Source organism: Nansenia antarctica (assembly GCF_963989245.1).
Source record: "Nansenia antarctica genome assembly, chromosome: 15".
Lineage (NCBI taxonomy): Eukaryota > Metazoa > Chordata > Actinopteri > Argentiniformes > Microstomatidae > Nansenia > Nansenia antarctica.
Window position 1 is genome coordinate 3,905,274 of NC_137685.1, and position 18,334 is coordinate 3,923,607.

Sequence of the window (18,334 nt, forward strand, 5' to 3'; positions counted from 1 at the left end):
ACGGTGTGGCTGTGGCAAGCCATGTCTGACCTTGCCAGAGAAAAAAGCCTCATTAAACAGAAAGAGGAGTTCTGTGAAAGCAGTCGAAGTAAAAAGGGTTAGATAGATATGACCATCAGACATACTGGTCAACATGAAAGGACTAAGGAAAAAAAGAAAAAACTCCCCGAAAGGATGATAGTGATCTTTTCATGAACTAGAGTTTGAACTGCATTAGCTTGCATACTTTAAGGTTAATGAAGAAGCATTCCTGTATGAACATCACATTCGGTTTTACCCGGCTGCTTCTACAGTACTGCGGGCCTAACCCTTCATTAAATTGGCATCAGGCGCCATGTTTTTTAATGATTTGTGAAATGCCTTCAAGTTTCATCACGTTATTACATCACGTTTCGTGTACCGTGGTGCAAGGAGCGCATTTCCTTTTCAAAGAGACGCTCCAGTCTCATTTAGCTACAGTTAAACGCAGTGTAACCGATAACGCCGACCTCAAAATCAACTGTTTAACATTCGACATCGACTATTGCCAACAGACATGTGAAATTGATAATACAGTACATCACTAAAAGGCCTCGTTTATCCAATGATTGCAGTAATACTACTGTAGAGGCATCCTCTGTTTCCTCCCATCCTCATAGCCCTGGCAGCACATCACCCCCACCCTCATTCACCTCCACTGGCTTCCGGTCAAGTCCCGCATCACATACAAAATCCTCCTCCTCACCTACAAATCCCTCCACGCCTGCACCCCCCCAGTATCTCACTGACCTTCTCTGTCAACACACCCCTTCCCGGAACCTGCGGTCCCTAGGCATGGGGCCTACTCCCCACCCCCCTGCACCGACCTACGGACCTTCGGGGGCAGAGCTTTCAGTGTGGCAGCTCCCACCCTCTGGAACTCTCTCCCAACAGCGATCCGCAACGCCCCCCTACCCTGGACACTTTTAAATCAGCCCTCAAAACCCACCTGTTCTCCAAGGCCTTTGGCCCCTAGTCTAGTTTTGTCAACCTCGTTGTCTTTGTTTCTTTGCTTTGTTTTTCTGTTCTGTCTGTCTATGAAATGTGAAAATGAAAGGCGCTATATAAATCTAAGCTATTATTAGTAGTAGTAGTAGTAGCAAGCACAGAATGACCGCAAGGGAAGCTGATATCAGGGTTGAAGAATTTCGAGGGCCCTGCAGACTTTCCTAATGTGCACAGATAGCTACGTAGCTTTTATTCAGAGTGGACTTCAGGGGGTCTGTGACAGTACACTCAAAATACAGTGTCTGTGTGTGTGTGTGCGTGTGTGGGTAGGTGTGAAATGGCACAGCAAGACAGCGTCAAAACAAACAACAACGACGGAACGAGTCTGCGCAAGCGTCTCAAATACGGCGTAGACGCACACAGAGCCTTTTGACAGACACCACTGATTAGGACACCCAAGCCGATTTCGGCGGGACAGATCTGTTCCTCCCCTCAACACTCTCTCGCTTGTAGTGCCGAGCAATTTGGCTACGGTCTAAGGGCCTCCGGGTCTGGGAGTCTGCTGTAATACAGACAGTGGTAATTGGGCAGGGGGACACGGCGTCCTCACCTCAACTGTGGCTTCGTTACGTAAACACCCCCCCCCCGTCTAATCACACCCCCATTTGCATGGAGGGCCTGGAGAATCTGCCTCAATAAGGCCGCGCGGCGCGGAGAGATGAGTTTTTAATCTCGGGAAGGAGATGAGTTTCTGACCCTAGCCTATTGTTTTTTTTTATCTTCTTCTTCTCGTGTCTCGCAAAGGAGACCTGCCGGTAAACGACTGGAGGCAGGACGGCCGCCCGGGTCGCTAAGGACTGTCATTGTGCATTCATTAACATCCCAATATCTGATATGGCGGGCGAAAATGGCTCCCGGAGAAGAAGAGAAAAAAACGGCTACGTGTCTGTGTGAATGAGTCTTTTCTAAAAGGCAATCAGAGTGCTGACAGACATCTCTGCAGCAGGAGGGGGTTAGCGGTGGGGCGCTGAGGTCTTCGGGAGAGAGGAGAGGTACTTATTCGTCTCCCATTGCCCTCGGTTGACCCGTGTAATGGAGACATTTTACAAGTGGAAGTGTTTGAAATATCCAGTGGATGTAAGTAAAGTGCTCATCTAGGAGAGAGGGACGCACTCTGATCCCTACCAAATGCTAGCCGCTTCACACACACAGTTACTGTATGGCTCTGAGCAGGCTCTCTGTCTCTCTGCGGAGGCTCTATGTCTCTCTGTGCAGGCTCTATGTCTCTCTGTGCAGGCTCTATGTCTCTCTGCGAATGCAGCCAATCAACACCTTTGAAATGAAGCAATGCAGCCAATCAACACCTTTGAAATGAAGCAATGCAGCCAATCAACACCTTCTCCAGATTAGTTTACAATTCTCCACAAACGATCTACTGGCAAACCTGCATACAAACAAACATCCACAGACATTTAGCCACACAAACACCTTATCCCACCTTTCAGCTGAGTACAAAACAAACGTAGAAAGACACACAAACCGTCCTCACACTGGCATGCCCCTACATACATACAAACAAACAAACACACACACATACAAACACACACACACACTCTGATTACCGAGTGTGCCTGCATCAAAAAGTGGCGTGACAGGGGAGCTCTGCGCACAAGCGAGCACGCCACACTTCATCACCGCGTTGTGCGAGCGGGTCTGAGGCTCCGGCACCTTCCGCAGCCTTCATCTCCTCATTACCGCCACGCTTTATCACGTCACCGAAATCACCAGTGACAGGCCACTTTTCCTGGGCGCTCGGCATCATACACACGCCTCACGCCGCACTCTGCAGTCAAACTGCATTTGTTGCTGATAGCGGTCGACCGACGCACACAGGCTTCATATATTCCCCCCAAGTTTGAGGTGGGAGATGTTTAAAAAAAAGAAAAGTGTTCAAGCCTCTGGTTATGGATATTAACAACTAAAGTCACCTTCAACCTTGGACAGCCTCTGAACACACTCTGACAGGCAGCGAGGCCTAGACACAGCAACTGGCTATACAACTGAGCCATTAGCCAAGATTAGTTATATCGTTTCGAAGGGTCTAGAAGGCAGGAATAATAATAATAGTTAATAATAAGAGTTTGAACAACAGTTCGGCAACACCAGTGGGCGTAACAGAATAACCGTTGATGTCCAATAATAGCTTCTCTCAAATGTTCGCTGTCTGCGCTCCTGAGGTCGAAGCGAATGAACACCCCGGCTACTAAAATATGTTCTGCTTTAACTCCTACCTCGTTTTTAAAACTGGGTGGAAAAGGTAATAGAAATAACAGTACGGTAAGTAAGTTCAGTAAGTTCAATGAACTGTCTGATATCTGAGGCAGCAACACTCTACTTCAATGCCGTGGTCCTCCCACACATAACATTGTCTAACTAGTGTTATAGGATTATTATTATAAGTATCTAAATATAAAATCAAAAAGGCAGCCTGCTTCATTTCAAATTGTATAGGAAAAGGTATTTTTAATATATACTCTTGCAAGAGGAGAACGGTTTACAGCGTGTCAGGATCTGTCTTGACAGATCAAAGGTTCTCTGGAAAGCCCAGACACAGGGAAGGCGGGGATATTTATACATAGGTAACAGTCATGCCCTCAGGTGAGGTCAAACCAATCACTAACGAGGGGTGTGGTATTGTACAGTGAGGAGGAGGAAGAGGGATGAAGGGTATGGGGGGAATGTAGCCCTCCCTTCCTCCCTTGGGAACAATGGTGGGGAGAGGATGTTTAGAGTGTCACAAACACTGGCCTCTCCCCGGCTGTGTGATTACATTGTCTTGATTTTCTAGGCGTCAAGACAGCTATTGAACACGGAAAGGCAATTGCATATATTCAAACGTATCTGTTTGTTGGGCACAGAAAGGCAAGCAGAGGAACTGGTTTCATTGTGTAGGACACAAAATAAATCAGTTTCTATAGCCTGCCCTTTGTTAGTGTGTTGATTCATCAAACAGGTTTGCCTTTGACTGTCTAGTGTCCCTCGAAGAAAAAGTACCGTAAGCCAGACTACTTTTTCAGTGAGACATTCTCATGTCTGGAATACAATACTGCAACCTTACTACCTATCGATCCTCTGCCTGAAGTCAGGGCTGAAGGACAATTAGGGATGTGAGCTGATAGGCCCACTGAAATGTGGTTGTTATTGGTTGTCCTGTACTGGGTCTTGTTTAGTGAACGGTTACGTCTATTTAGTTTGGTTTCCTTTTTGTCTGACTGCTTGCTATGTGTTGCTTGGCACATGCTGCTACGTGTCCTATTGGGTATCCTTGTCTACTATGATCAGTGTGCTGCTTTGTATGTGCTCCATGTTTATTTGAACTGTCACTTTAAGACATGTTAAACCCCTGCCCAGGGACTAGAGTGGTAATTTAGCCAGCTGGGTAAAGCTGGCACATACAGTAATGTTGACTGATCGTGATGTTAGAATTATAAGGTTCTATCTCCATTTTTGTCAAAATTGAGTTTTTTACATAATCTGATCCATTAGGTGTTTATTAATGCCTGTGTGGTGTTATTTTAAAATGTTTACATTTTTTAGTTAGTAATTCATAAAATACAAAGGTTCCATCTCACAAAACATAATGGAATGTAAAAACTTTGACGCTCAATATCTCTGAACTGCCCTAAACGGAGATAGAACCTTATCATTCTAAGCTCACGTGATGTACATTGTCCCTGTAAGCCTAAATTGTATAAAGTAAAGCAAAATATCACCTCTACCTCCCTGTACAGCTTCTCTACTGTTAATATACAATAATACAATAATTATATTTCTTCTTCTTCTAGCATTACGACTGCCAATGGCCCCTGGCCCGAGCCATTACTTTTTCTTGCTATGACTGGCAGATAGATGATTCACTTAGTTAGTCAAAGTTATTTTTTGTAAAGAGATTTTTTACTTTGGATAAAGGCGTCTGCTAAATGCCAAACATTTGAATGTAAAATAGTAGGCAAACTGGCTTGATGACATGTTCTCTGAGAGTCGACCAACTGTGGAAACGTTACGCTAAACGCTAAAGGGACAGCCCCTGCCTACCTGCAGGCAATGGTCACCCCCCAAACTCCTCCACCTCTGCTGGCCGACTGGCCCCACCACCTCTACACCAACATGGCAGTCGCGCTGCCTGATCACGTCTCTTCACTACACTGGCTCCCCGCTGGTGGAATCAGCTTCCCACAGCTGTCAGAACTGCAGAGTCACTACCCATCTTCTGCCGGAGACTGAAGACCTCCATCTCTTCAGGTTACACCTTAACTGCTCCTCCTGAGACATCTACTACCCCCCCAGCACTGCGTCTCCTGAGACATCCACTACCCCCCCAGCACTGCGTCTCCTGAGACACCCACTTTTCCCCTTTACTGTGTCCCCTATGACTTCTACTGCCCCCCTTGTACTGTCTCTCTGTTCTCCAGTGTCTATATATTTAAAAAATCACTGAGACTGCCAATGGCCCCGGGCCTGAGCTAGATTACTCTTCCTGCTACGACTGGTGGATTGATGATTCACTTGCTTAGTCAAATGTATTGATTGTAAGTCGATTGGAATAAGGCGTCTGCTAAATGCCAAACATGTAAATGTAAACGAATGGTAGTGTATAACCAAAGCCTTATCAACCTGAATGACGACAACTAAAGTGTTGATTTAAACAGCGACACAAAGAGAGTGTACAAAGAAAAACAACTGAAGCAAATTCATGAAATACCTGCATTGTTTCATCCCACCTCCTCCATGCCCTTGCCTCTCAGGATTTCATCTAACCTTTTATTTTGTACTCGCTGCCTGGAAAGACTCACAGGAGTGCATTGTGGGACTGGTGGTGTATCTAAGCGTGTCACAGGCACACCTGCTGAGAGCTCCACCAGGGAAGCCACAGAGCCTAATTATCTGGCAGATCTGAAACAGCATTATGTTGCTACGGCTTCTGTTTTAATTAGAGGGGCTTTCAGGGGTCACACCAAATGAGCTTTTAATTAATGTCAGCGTACCAGTAGGTTCCTCCGTTATTGAAGCCTTCTCTCGTGATACCACTTTGGAGATAATTGGATCAGAGGCGGAGGCTCCCAAACACACATACACAATCACTGTCACTAAGTTGGTGTGCCAGGGAAAGTTTCTCAAACAAAGAAGGGGGAACTAACAAATATTTGAAAAGCCTCTATCTCTCTTTTTATTTAATAAAGGGTCATTAATTGCTGACTGAAAATGAGAGAAAGAGAAAGAGAGAGAGAGAGAGAGAGAGAGAGAGAGAGAGAGAGAGAGAGAGAGAGAGAGAGAGAGAGAGAGAGAGAGAGAGAGAGAAAGAAAGCATTATTAGGCTGATTTGGGAGAAATGAATGAGACATACAGTGTCCTGCATAAGCAATGGTACAGTGAATCGTTTTGGAGAGAGGGAGGAAAGGTTAACTGCAGGGCTCATACTTGAATACATGATAATAATAATCATATCATATCAAATATGGAAGTCGGTACAGTATCACCAGATTTTGGTTTGAAATAGTCTCTTGCAGAATAATATATATTTTCTTTTCAACCAATAATCAAAACCAGTGCCTATTTTGGCCAAACCATATACAGGTACAAACTCAGATTACCCCTACGCTGTTCAGACTGTTAGCCCAGGGACAATGAATGATTTAGCTGAGGGCAAAAACCTCCATACTCAGTCAGTGGCCTTGAACACCAGTAGAAAAGAAAAGTAGATGGTTTTGGAAAACAAAACCTGAATGTGTATCACTTAAAAACCCGGCGTTTGAACTCAAATCGCTTGTGAAAGAAAGAAGCATTAGGTAAGAGAAAAGAAATGTCAAAAATAGAATGTAAAAAAGATTCAAGCAAGGTGTGTCCTCCTATCTGCCTCTTCACTGCTCAATTTCTCCAGGCAACGAAGGCAATTCCGATCGATTTTTTAAGTCTGTCAATTACAGACACAACTGGCAACAATTCTTGGTGAGGGAAATGGATTTTCTTTCTGCCCATCCGCCTGCCAAGGCCAAACGTTAAGACCTGAACATCAACCGTAGAGACAAACACAACATCAACATCAACAGTCTCCCGGCTTTTCTCTCCCTCTGACCATTTTTACTCCGTCTCTCAGTTCTAGGAGGTTTTTGACATAAAAACTGTCAAACTAGATTCTTTACGGTTTGATTTAGAAACGAGACAATTAAAGTGAAACAGGACATTTGGTGTGTGTGTGTATGTCGGTCTTGGTAAAGAGACACTTGCCGTAGGAATTCGAGAATAGTGAGCAGTGAGGGTCTAATAGGTGGGAAGGCAGGCACGCACGCACGCACGCACGCACACGCACACACACACACACACACACACACACACACACACACACACACACACAATAAAGTCCATTCATTCATTCACACACACACACCCACTCCCACTCCCACAGACAGACAGACAGACAGACAGACAGACGCACGCACGCACGCACGCACACACACACACACTCCCACAGACGCACGCACGCACGCACGCACGCACACACACACACACACACACACACACACACACACACAGACAGACAGACAGACAGACACACACACACACACACACACACACACACACAGACACACACGCATGGACGTACACACACACACACATACACACACACGCATGGACGTACACACACACACACACAGACACAGACACACACACACACACACACACAATAAAGTCCATTCATTCATTCACACACACACACCCACTCCCACTCCCACAGACAGACAGACGCACGCACGCACGCACGCACACACACACACACTCCCACAGACGCACGCACGCACGCACGCACGCACACACACACACACACACACACACACACACACACACACACACACACACACACACAGACAGACAGACAGACACACACACACACACACACACACAGACACACACGCATGGACGTACACACACACACACACACATACACACACACGCATGGACGTACACACACACACACACACAGACACACACACACACACACACACACACACACACACACACACAGAGACAGACACACACACACACACACACAGAGACAGACACACACACACACACACACACACACACACACAACCTGTGTCCCTGAAAGACAAACAACCTGTGTCCCTGAAAGACAAACGTAGCTGAACACAATTTACAATGCTATTGCTTTTTTTATGAACTAATATATTAGTAGTTGTTGCCTCCAAATTACTCAATAAATAACCAATACTTTCTCTGAGGTGGTCTTGACCTTATTGTCTAAAGAAAGAAAATAAACCGTTTCCACAACGCAGTGGCTTTCAGCTTCATGTTAAACACAAAAGGCAGCTTCCTAAAGTGGCAATTACAGTTTTGACATCAATTCTATGTCAGGCTAGAAAAAAAAGAAACACAAACGCAAACCTTTCAGATACCAAAATGGACAATTACAGGAACAAATAAAGCGAGTCACAGAGGCTACGGTATGCACTCAGGGTATAATAATTAAGTTTAATTAAAGAACCGACACACAAACCAATATGCATTTGTATAAAACCGACGTGGCTGTTAAGAGCTAGACTAGCTTTTAGTGTCCACTCTCCTCAAAAGGTATTACGTGAGCTTAGAATGATAAGGTTCTATCTCCGTTTAGGGCAGTTCAGAGATATTGAGCGTCAAAGTTGTTACATTCCATCATGTTTTGTGAGATGGAACCTTTGTATTTGATGAATTACTAACTAAAAAATGTCAACATTTAAAAAAATAACACCACATAGGCATTAATAAACACCTAATGGATCAGATTACGGTATGTAAAAAAACTACATTTTGACAAAAATGGAGATAGAACCTTATAATTCTAACATCACGACTAGCCAAGTTAAGAACGGGTAAATGACGTAACCCTCTGAGGCGACCTCTAGTGACTTGCGCCTCATCTATGTTGATGACAGAGTGTCACTAATTCTGGCGAGTAAATCAACACTTCACATTTCCCACTGACCCCTACCTGGGCTGGTGAATTAGACAATGTCGATGCCAAACCCCCACCTTAACAAGCCTAAACTCCACAGTCCAATCCATCAGTGCTGCGATTTTTGACACACCGGAGGAAGAGCATGAAATAAGGCAATTATTGAGCCATCCACCCTGTTTATATGGCTATGGCTGCAGTCATGGACTGCAGTGGGTCTTTACACTTCAAGTTTGGCTTCCCAAGAAGACACTTTGCAATGGGGATAATATAGGACAATACAGGTTCTCTTGTATTGGGTAATGTCTGTATCTGTGTAATTCAGGTAGGCCTCTTTACGCTGAGTGCAGTCTAATGGCGCTTTTCCACTATAGGGCTGACGCGGGTTCTTTTGCCTTTCTCCACTGCCAAACCGAGCCAGACCAGGCCACAGTACCTGTGCCATTTTTAGTTCCTGTTCGGGATGGGTAGCGAAAGTTGGGGAAAGGTGCTTTTTTGCCAGGCTGCGTGTGACGTGTGACGCTGCACACCGTTGATTGGTCAATGGAAATCGTCATCCCATGTTCATAGATTTCTTCGCTAACCGCCATTTTTAAATACCACAACAGATTTCACTCTCGTCACTTACTGTTTCTGTAATAACTTAACGCCTCCAGTCGATGTTGAGGTTCTTGGTCTTAGTCATACACATGATTAACACCTTTGCACAGAGATGCTGTTGACTTCTCTAACTTTTAAGGTTAGGTCAGTCCGATCCTTTGATGTACTGTATATCTGTGGGGAGAAGCGGGCAGCAGTCAGACCACCGACTGCTTCATGAATTCATTAGAGAAGTTGTCAATGAGTTCTTTCAGATCAATCCCCTTGAGTCTCTCTCTCACATAAACACAGGAGACGGAGTGAGCTGTGACTGGAGCTGGCTGTCTAGTATAATGTATGTGTGTGTGTGTGTGTGTTTCCTGCAAAAGGAACAGTTGCGTGGTCAATAGCTTGTGTGTGTGTGTGTGTGTGTCCGTCTCTCTCTCTGTGTGTGTGTGTGTGTGTGTGTGTGTGTGTGTGTGTGTCTGAGGTGGCAGTTGATCCTGTGGGTCTGGGTGTCCTCTCAGATCCCCTGACAGATAATCCATCACAGAGTCAGTCTGTCTGACAGGGATAGATTTCACTGAGCTCTCTCCCCCTCTCTCTCACACACACACACACACACACACACACACGTACACGCACACATACATACACGCACACGCACACAGAGAGACACACACACAGACACACACAGACACAGACACACACACACACACACGCGCACACAGAGAGACACACACACACACACACACACACAGACACAGACACACACAGAGAGACACACACACACACACACACACACACACACACGCACACACACCTTACAACTCACTCTGGTCCCATTCTCCTATGCTAGGACTTTTCATTTCTGCAGTAAAGTAGTCAATATTCTGAGCTCACAGGCTAAGTCACAGAGAAATAAAGAGTGCTGAGTGGCTGTTTTTTCTCCACTCACATTACCGTCGTTCTGCAAATCAACTGACCCCCAAAGAACTGGAAGCAGGATTACCTTTTCCTTTCCCGGCTCCCTTCGTTCAGGTTTCTCTTGTTATTCTTTTCGACCTGGACACCTTTGTGTATCAAAATGAGAGGCAACAAAGTACCGTGAATAAGAGATTCACCAAAGCAGTTATTCTTGAAATATTCACATTTATTAGGCTTTCAAATTATACAATACAGTTGAACTAATTTAGATAATATAATAAGATATTGCAACTGTCGAAACATTCATGATTATAAAAAGCTCTCAGTTAGAATAATGTTTTCTTTTATCAGATCTAGAATGAATTGTAAATAAATCCATATGAAGTAGGCACTGTGTAATCTTATCAAAGCTGTCATAGTTATAAGTATCGTTTTCAAATCAGACGTGGAATTACACAATGAACAGCTCGATAACGTTGGACATTTCAGACAACTTACATACATACATAACACTCATAGAATTTCACAACCTCTTATTAAGGCAGCGATAAAGTTGACTTCAACCAAGGCAAACCGATGAGGTCTTCTGATGTAGTAAAAAGCATAACGATTACAGTAACAAAACAAAACATAAATTATACTCACTAAAACCCCAGGTGTCTTGTGTTAGCGTTACACCACGGAGCATTTCGTGAACAGTATATTCATCGAGCTAACTGTTTTCTACTGTTTCCACAGTGATGACCATCAGAACTTGTGGCCGGTCTTGAACCTGTCTTCCAGTCCTCATTCAGACGTCATTCTTTTCGTGCCATTGATCTTGGTATCGCTACATGGGTTGGTAAACAACGCCATGTTCATTGACCTTTGCTTGGTTAAATGCCATCTTACAGAGAAACGTGCGTGTTCCTCTCACTGTCAAAATGGAATGCACAATTAAAGGGTGCGAGGATTACAAATCACTTCTTGGATGAGCTCAGCACCATCAACGATAACGAATGAACACAGAATAATGGCTGGCTCGATGATCGTAAAAAAAAGATCAAGCACTTATCGCTATATTGATTCATCAAACCTGATTGATATGGATGTCTTCATGATACAACAGGGAGGGGAGAAAGGTAGGGGATTGAGACGTACAGCTCTACTGGGACAGATCCAGTCTGAGACAGAGGTGGAGAGGGACCAGGACGATGAGAGCCTGAACAGGGTTTGACAGTAACGCTTTATTACTTGCCCGGGGCAAGTAAAACATTCGCCGGGTTTGTTTGTGCGAGCCCGACGACGCTGCTCGATCCCGGATATTTTTACCTGTGTGCAGGAAGAACAACAGACGGCGCAGGCGCCAGACCAGACTAGATGATCGTGGAGTGAAGATATTATCAAAGCGTACGGGTGATCGACAGGCGAGTACGCTTTGATAATATCTTCACTCCACGATCATATAGTCTAGTCTCGCACCAGCGCCGTCTGTCGTTCTTCCTGCACACAGGTAAACAGATCCAGGATCTAGCAGCGTCGTCGTGCTCGCGCAAACAAACCTGGCGAATGTTTTACTTGGTCCGGGGCAAGAAAAAAAAAAGTAGGGATGCTCCGATCTGGATTTTTGGGGCCGATACCGATCACCGATTTTTTTCCTCAAGATCAACCGATACCGATACCGATACCGATTTTAAAAAAAATACATAACTGTAGGCCTACTGACTGGATAGCCTACATATTTTTTGCTTTTTAGACAAAAGTTTTGATCCATTAGGCACCAAGCAAACGCAGACCCATTTTTATGGCATAGTAAAGGTCTGGCCTATCACCCAGTTAGGGCCTGAAGCCCAAGTCAGTCGATATGGCTGTATAAAAGACATCATAAACGTGGCCTTCATGGTTTACATACTGTTACGTCCTCCTATGTTTTCTGTTCAGTTATCTGTCTTCCCCAGGAAAAAATAAATAATATAATAATAATAAAAAGATCGTTTTTTGCGATCGGCCATTTTTGCCGATCACCGATCGAGTCATTTGGAGTGAAATCGGCCGATTTAAATCGGTGGCCGATAAATCGGAGCATCCCTAAAAAAAAGGCGTTACTGTGGAACCCTGCTGAAGGATCTACGCCGTGTGTGCTGAGGCTCAGAGCCAGGACGGCTGGTGGAAGCTGAAGGTCAGGGTTGGAGTCGGGATAGATAAGGGTGACGGTGAGGGTGGGGCAGTAGTGCTTAGGCGAGGGGAAGGGTGGCAGGTTGATGGATAGGTGGGTGTCGGGCCGTTGTCATATGGGGTCTCTACTTCTTGGCGATGGCGGCCACTGCTTTCTTGGCAGCGTCGTCCAGGTCGCTGGCCGATGTGATGGGCAGCCCGCTCTCTGCCAGGATCCGCTTGGCCTCATCTACGTTGGTCCCTGTCGTAAACACAAACGTCCACACGGGTTCATTTTTACATTTGACATTTTAGGCATTTAGCAGACGCCTTATTCCAAAGCGAGATACACCACAGTCCCACACTGCACTCCTGTGAGTCTTTCCAGGCAGCGAGGAACAAAATAAAAGGTTAGATGAAATCCTGAGAGGCAAGGGCATGGAGGAGGTGGGATGAAACAATGCAGTGTATTTCATGAATTTGCTTCAGTTGTTTTTCTTTGTACACTCTCTTTGTGTCGCTGTTTAAATCAACACTTAAGTTGTTGTCATTCAGGTTGATAAGGCTTTGGTTATACAGTACCATTCGTTTACATTTACATTTCTGGCATTTAGCAGACGCCTTATTCCAATCAACTTACAATCAATACATTGGACTAAGCAAGTGAATCATCAATCCACCAGTCGTAGCAGGAAGTGTAATCCAGCTCAGGCCCGGGGCCATTGATAGAAGGAAAACAACCTTCTTCTAAACCTAGTTTTATTTTTTTATTTTTTTATATATAGACACTGGAGAAGCAGAGAAACAGTACAAGGGGGGCAATAGAAGTTTTTAGGGAACACAGTAGAGGGGAAAAGCGGGTGTCTTCAGGAGACGCAGTGCTGGGGGCAGTAGATGTCTCAGGAGGAGCAGTTAAGGTGTAACCTGAAGAGATGGAGGTCTTCAGTCTACGACGGAAGATGGGTAGGTTCACCGTCAGAGCTGTGACAAAGCCGACCGATCGCAGACACACAGGAGGACATACTTTGGAGAAATCAACTTTTACTCAATGACATAACAGATGCCTGGAAAATACAGATGGATGGATGGATGGAATAAGTGGCCTAATTCTATTGTTAATCAAAACACAGTGTGATCTGTGAAGGGCTTGTCAGTCAGTGGTGTATAACAAGGCGGAGGGAGGGAGGGTGTTCCGCTGGCTGCAGCGGGGGCAGAGGTGGCAGCTGCTGAGGAAACCAAGCAGAGACAACCTCCACGTCCCTGAGGCTGACGGCGACTCTTTCTGTCTCTCCCTCCCTCTGTCTGTCTGTCTCTCTCTCCCTCTCTCTCTCTCCCTCTGTCTCTGTCCCTTTCTCTCCACCTCTATCTCCCTCTCTCTCCCTCCCCCTCTCTGTCCCGCTCTCTCTCCCTCTCTCTCTCTCTCTGTCCCTTTCTCTCCACCTCTATCTCCCTCTCTCTCTCTCTCTCTCTCTCTCTCCCTCCCTTTGTCTCTTTCTCTCCACCTCTATCTCCCTCTCTCTCTCTCCCTCCTTCTGTCTCTGTCCCTTTCTCTCCACCTCTCTCTCTCTCTCTCTCCCTCTGTCTCTGTCCCTCTCTCTCCACCTCTATCTCCCTCCCTCTCTCTCTCTCTCTCTCTCTCTCTCTCTCTCTCCTCCCCCTCTCTCTCTCCATCATGTAAAGTGGTGACTCTTTCTGACACCAACACACAAGCAACCACAGCCTCGCCCACAACACAGGGCAGGAGAAAACAGAGAGAAAGAGAGAGGGGAGGGGGTGTTAGAGAGGAATAGAGAATAGGAAGAAAAGGATGCAGGGATGCAAACTGGTGATGGCCCAAAAAGGTGACAACATATTTTTTTGGGCCTGAAAACAAAGAACATTTATGAAAATTGTGGACCTGTTTTGAGGTAGAAACGGCTAAAAGGGCTAAAAGGTGACGAGTTTGCACCCCTGGAATGAGTGAGAGAAAGAAGAGAGGAAAACAATGAGAAAAGAGAGAGGGGGGGATAGTGATGTCCACTTCTCTGCCCTGCTCTCCATAAAAGAAGAAGAAAACCAAGAAAAACCAAAAGGCACAAAAGATGTTAACACGAGATACGACAGAGCTCAGGTGTACCTGGAGTGGTCATTCTTTTTCTTTTGTATTACATTGTGGATACTGATGTTTGTTATTTATTTATTTTGTGTTGTTTCAATATTAAGAATGAAAAACTATTAGTACTGTTGATACTGAAATGTATGAATTAATTAACTGGATTATATAGTTGAAGTATAATTGTTCTCACTTGAGAGTGAGGGATAGGGGGAGGACAGGATAAGCTTAGGCGTCATCCTACTCCCTTTCCAACATTGATAGGCCTGTACTCTACATATTAGTTATTTGTTCTTTTATTATTTTAAATCATGTTCGAAATAAAAGATTAATTCATTCATTCATTCAGTAATTTCACAGGTGAGGATATTACCCCAGCAGAAGAGCCGAATCCCCTAACACAGGTGCTCCCATCTCCCTCCCTCCCTCTACTGTGTGTGTTAGCGTGTGTGTCAGGCTGGCTCTCCTGGCTAGCATGTAATTAAGATTGCATGATATGTGAAATCTTAGGAGGGCCTTGGATGTGCTAATCAATAGCAGTTTCATGAGGAATTCTATTACCGCCGCCACTTAACGCCTAATATTTCAGCGCTTTTGTCCGGCGGAGATAATAAGTCATTCCGAACACATTTCTTGAGTTCTAGCAGAAAACAATCAATCGCATAATCTAATTAGAGAAGAAGGCAGGCGAGGGTCAGATACACGTGGCGTATAGGATATCCAAAGTCATTTTCTAATCAAACGCCACATCATATGGTATTCTCTCTCCGCGCACGCTGGCCACTGCTAAATCTATATCTCAAAGGGCAGTCCTTTCCCTCAAACAAGGCAGGGGACAGGTCAATACACTGACCTATCAACTTCATTTGGATTGACAAATGACTTATACCATATTCCTATGGAGGGCAGGGGGAGGGTTAGCTAATATTCTGGTTAACAAAGACCGTCTGAGACAAACGCCCTCTTTCTAACCTTTCTATATTTAAGTGGGTTCAAGGAAAGTAAAAAATAAAAAATAAAACAAAACAGCTTTCCGATAAATAAATACACAATTCCACAGAATACTACTAATGAAAAAAGCTGCTGTGTGTGTAAGCCAGTTGAGATGTCAAACTCACTCCTCCAGTTCAGACACCCCACACACACTGTCAGATTGCTAGCTTTTTGATAGTGCAGCCCAGTTCACGTCTGGTATTTGAGAAGACGGTCACATGTGTCGGCGAGTCAAAGGTTACAAGTTTGAGATTCGGTCGGAGCAATCTTGAAATTGCGGGGGCGGTTGTTTGCAACGAGGTCTGTTCCTTGATGCCGAGATCCGGATAAGCCTCTGGGCTTGCTGATAGTTCAGATGGGTGAGTGTAGCTGAGATGACACGGTAAACCCACTCCTCATGTTCAAATACCTGCACTGTCCAATCCCTAGCTTCTCCATAGCGCAGCACCAGGGATGAGGACACAAACACATGTGTGTTGGCAAGTCAAGAGGTTCGGCAAGGTTAGAGCAACTGGAATTGCAGGGTAACTGCTTTTTCGCAAACAACTTGACTGGTCTGTTGTATGTGTGAATAAACTGTATGGGTGTGGGGGCGTTAAGGTGGGTGGGTATTTGTGTGCATCTGTGCGTGTGTGTGTGTGTGTGTGTGTGTGTGTGTGTAGAGAGAGAGAGGGTGTCAGTGAAGCTGTTTGCAGTTCCAGTGTGAGCAGCAGAGAACAGTGCGTGACGTTAGAATTATAAGGTTCTATCTCCGTTTTTGTCAAAATTGAGTTTTTTTACATAATCTGATCCATTAGGTGTTTATTAATGCCTGTGTGGTGTTATTTTTAAAATGTTGACATTTTTGAGTTAGTAATTAATAAAATACAAAGGTTCCATCTCACAAAACATAATGGAATGTAAAAACTTTGACGCTCAATATCTCTGAACTGCCCTAAACGGAGATAGAACCTTCTCATTCTAAACGGAGATAGAACCTTATCATTCTAAACGGAGATAGAACCTTCTCATTCTAAACGGAGATAGAACCTTATCATTCTAAACGGAGATAAAACCTTCTCATTCTAAACGGAGATAGAACCTTCTCATTCTAAACGGAGATAGAACCTTCTCATTCTAAACGGAGATAGAACCTTCTCATTCTAAACGGAGATAGAACCTTATCATTCTAAACGGAGATAGAACCTTATCATTCTAAACGGAGATAGAACCTTATCATTCTAAGATCACGAGTGGCGGTCTACAGCAGCAGCATCAGTAAACCCCAGTCAGAGCCAGAGGAGCAGGTGTGTGTTCACACGCAGCCACTAGGTGCTGCCAGAGACCTACAGGACTCAGTCCCAGCCAGCGTTACAGGACACAGCACCAGGGACCTGCGACTCCTTAAAGGGACACTTACACTCTATTCACACGTCTCCAAACTATTACCTCAATTGCTTTTTTTGGACCATAAATGACTCATTTAAGCGGTTAGTAGCAGTGACAAGTTGACAGCTGTGTACTGTATACCACACGAGATCCACTCAAGGCCCTCCCTAGGCATATTAAGGATGGAAACATATTAAGGAATTTGCGATTTAGGTTCTATTTAAGAATCAAATAGATTGATTCTTAAATGGAACCTTGAGAGAGTTAAGTCTTGTTTGGCTGAGTGAAGGGATCTAAGTGGGACACCAGGAGGGAGTGAGAGCTCCTCCAGCAGTGAGAGAGAGACAGCCCTGCCTGAGTTTTCCATCTATTATGATAATGTTCCTAAATCAGGCTCCGGGACCTGTGGGAGGAGGGCCCCTTAACCCCTTAACCCCTTAACCCCTGCACACTGACTCTACTGTTCTAATGACTTCCTTCCACAAGTCTGCATGTTTAAGCCTGTGTGTGTGCGTGTGTGTGTGAGAGAGAGAGAGAGAGAGAGAGAGAGAGAGAGAGAGAGAGAGAGAGAGAGAGAGAGAGAGAGACAGAGAGAGACAGAGACAGAGAGAAAGAGACAGAGAGAAAGAGACAGAGACAGAGAGAAAGAGACAGAGAGAGAGAGACAGAGAGAAAGAGAGAGAGAGAGAGAGAGAGAGAGAGAGAAAGAGACAGAGAGAAAGAGACAGAGAAAGAGACAGAGAGAGAGACAGAGAGAGAGAGAGACAGAGAGAAAGAGACAGAGAGAAAGAGACAGAGAGAAAGAGAGAGAGAGAGAGAGAGAGACAGAGACAGAGAGAAAGAGAAAGGAAAAGTGAGTGTTTATGTTTGCTCATGTTCAGGTCGCAAATGTATTCAAGAATTTGTTCACAATGACTTACAGTACTAAACACAGGTTAATGTGTCTGGCTAAACAACGGTTAATGTGTGTGTGTGTGTGTGTGTGTGTGTGTGTGTGTGTGTGTGTGTGTGTGTCCGTTTGCAGTCCATGGCTGGACAGAGAAAACCAGGCCAGATCCAGGCGGTAATGATACTGTCAGGGCTGTGTGTGTGTGTGTGTGTGTGGTTAGATGGCTCTATTTAAGCTATAATGACACTGTCAGTTTCTGAAGTAGCCATTTCGACCCCTCAGTAGGACCACCATTCCTTTTTCTAATTACATGAGAAAAAAAAGTCCCTTTAATGAGAAAATAACCTCTATTCCCAGATTGACAGTAGTGGAATAG

At 44.8% G+C, this 18,334-nt stretch overlaps 1 protein-coding gene across 2 annotated transcripts in view; it reads right to left on the reverse strand.

Moving 5' to 3' along the window:
• Positions 1 to 10,699: 10,699 nt before the first annotated feature.
• The window catches only part of suclg2 (succinate-CoA ligase GDP-forming subunit beta), a 114,001-nt gene continuing 106,366 nt past the window's right edge, over positions 10,700 to 18,334 (reverse strand). The window contains exons 11-12 of one of the 2 annotated variants that reach the window (XR_013937816.1): positions 12,569 to 12,878; positions 10,700 to 12,074 (exon numbers count right to left, since the gene is read on the reverse strand). Coding sequence is in view for 1 of the 2 variants with exons in the window: in XM_080545927.1 (XP_080402053.1) it covers positions 12,763 to 12,878 (116 nt within the window). In the remaining variant the exon portion in view is untranslated. Of the gene's footprint in view, positions 12,879 to 18,334 lie in introns of both variants that reach the window. The other variant, XM_080545927.1, reaches the window with a different exon arrangement.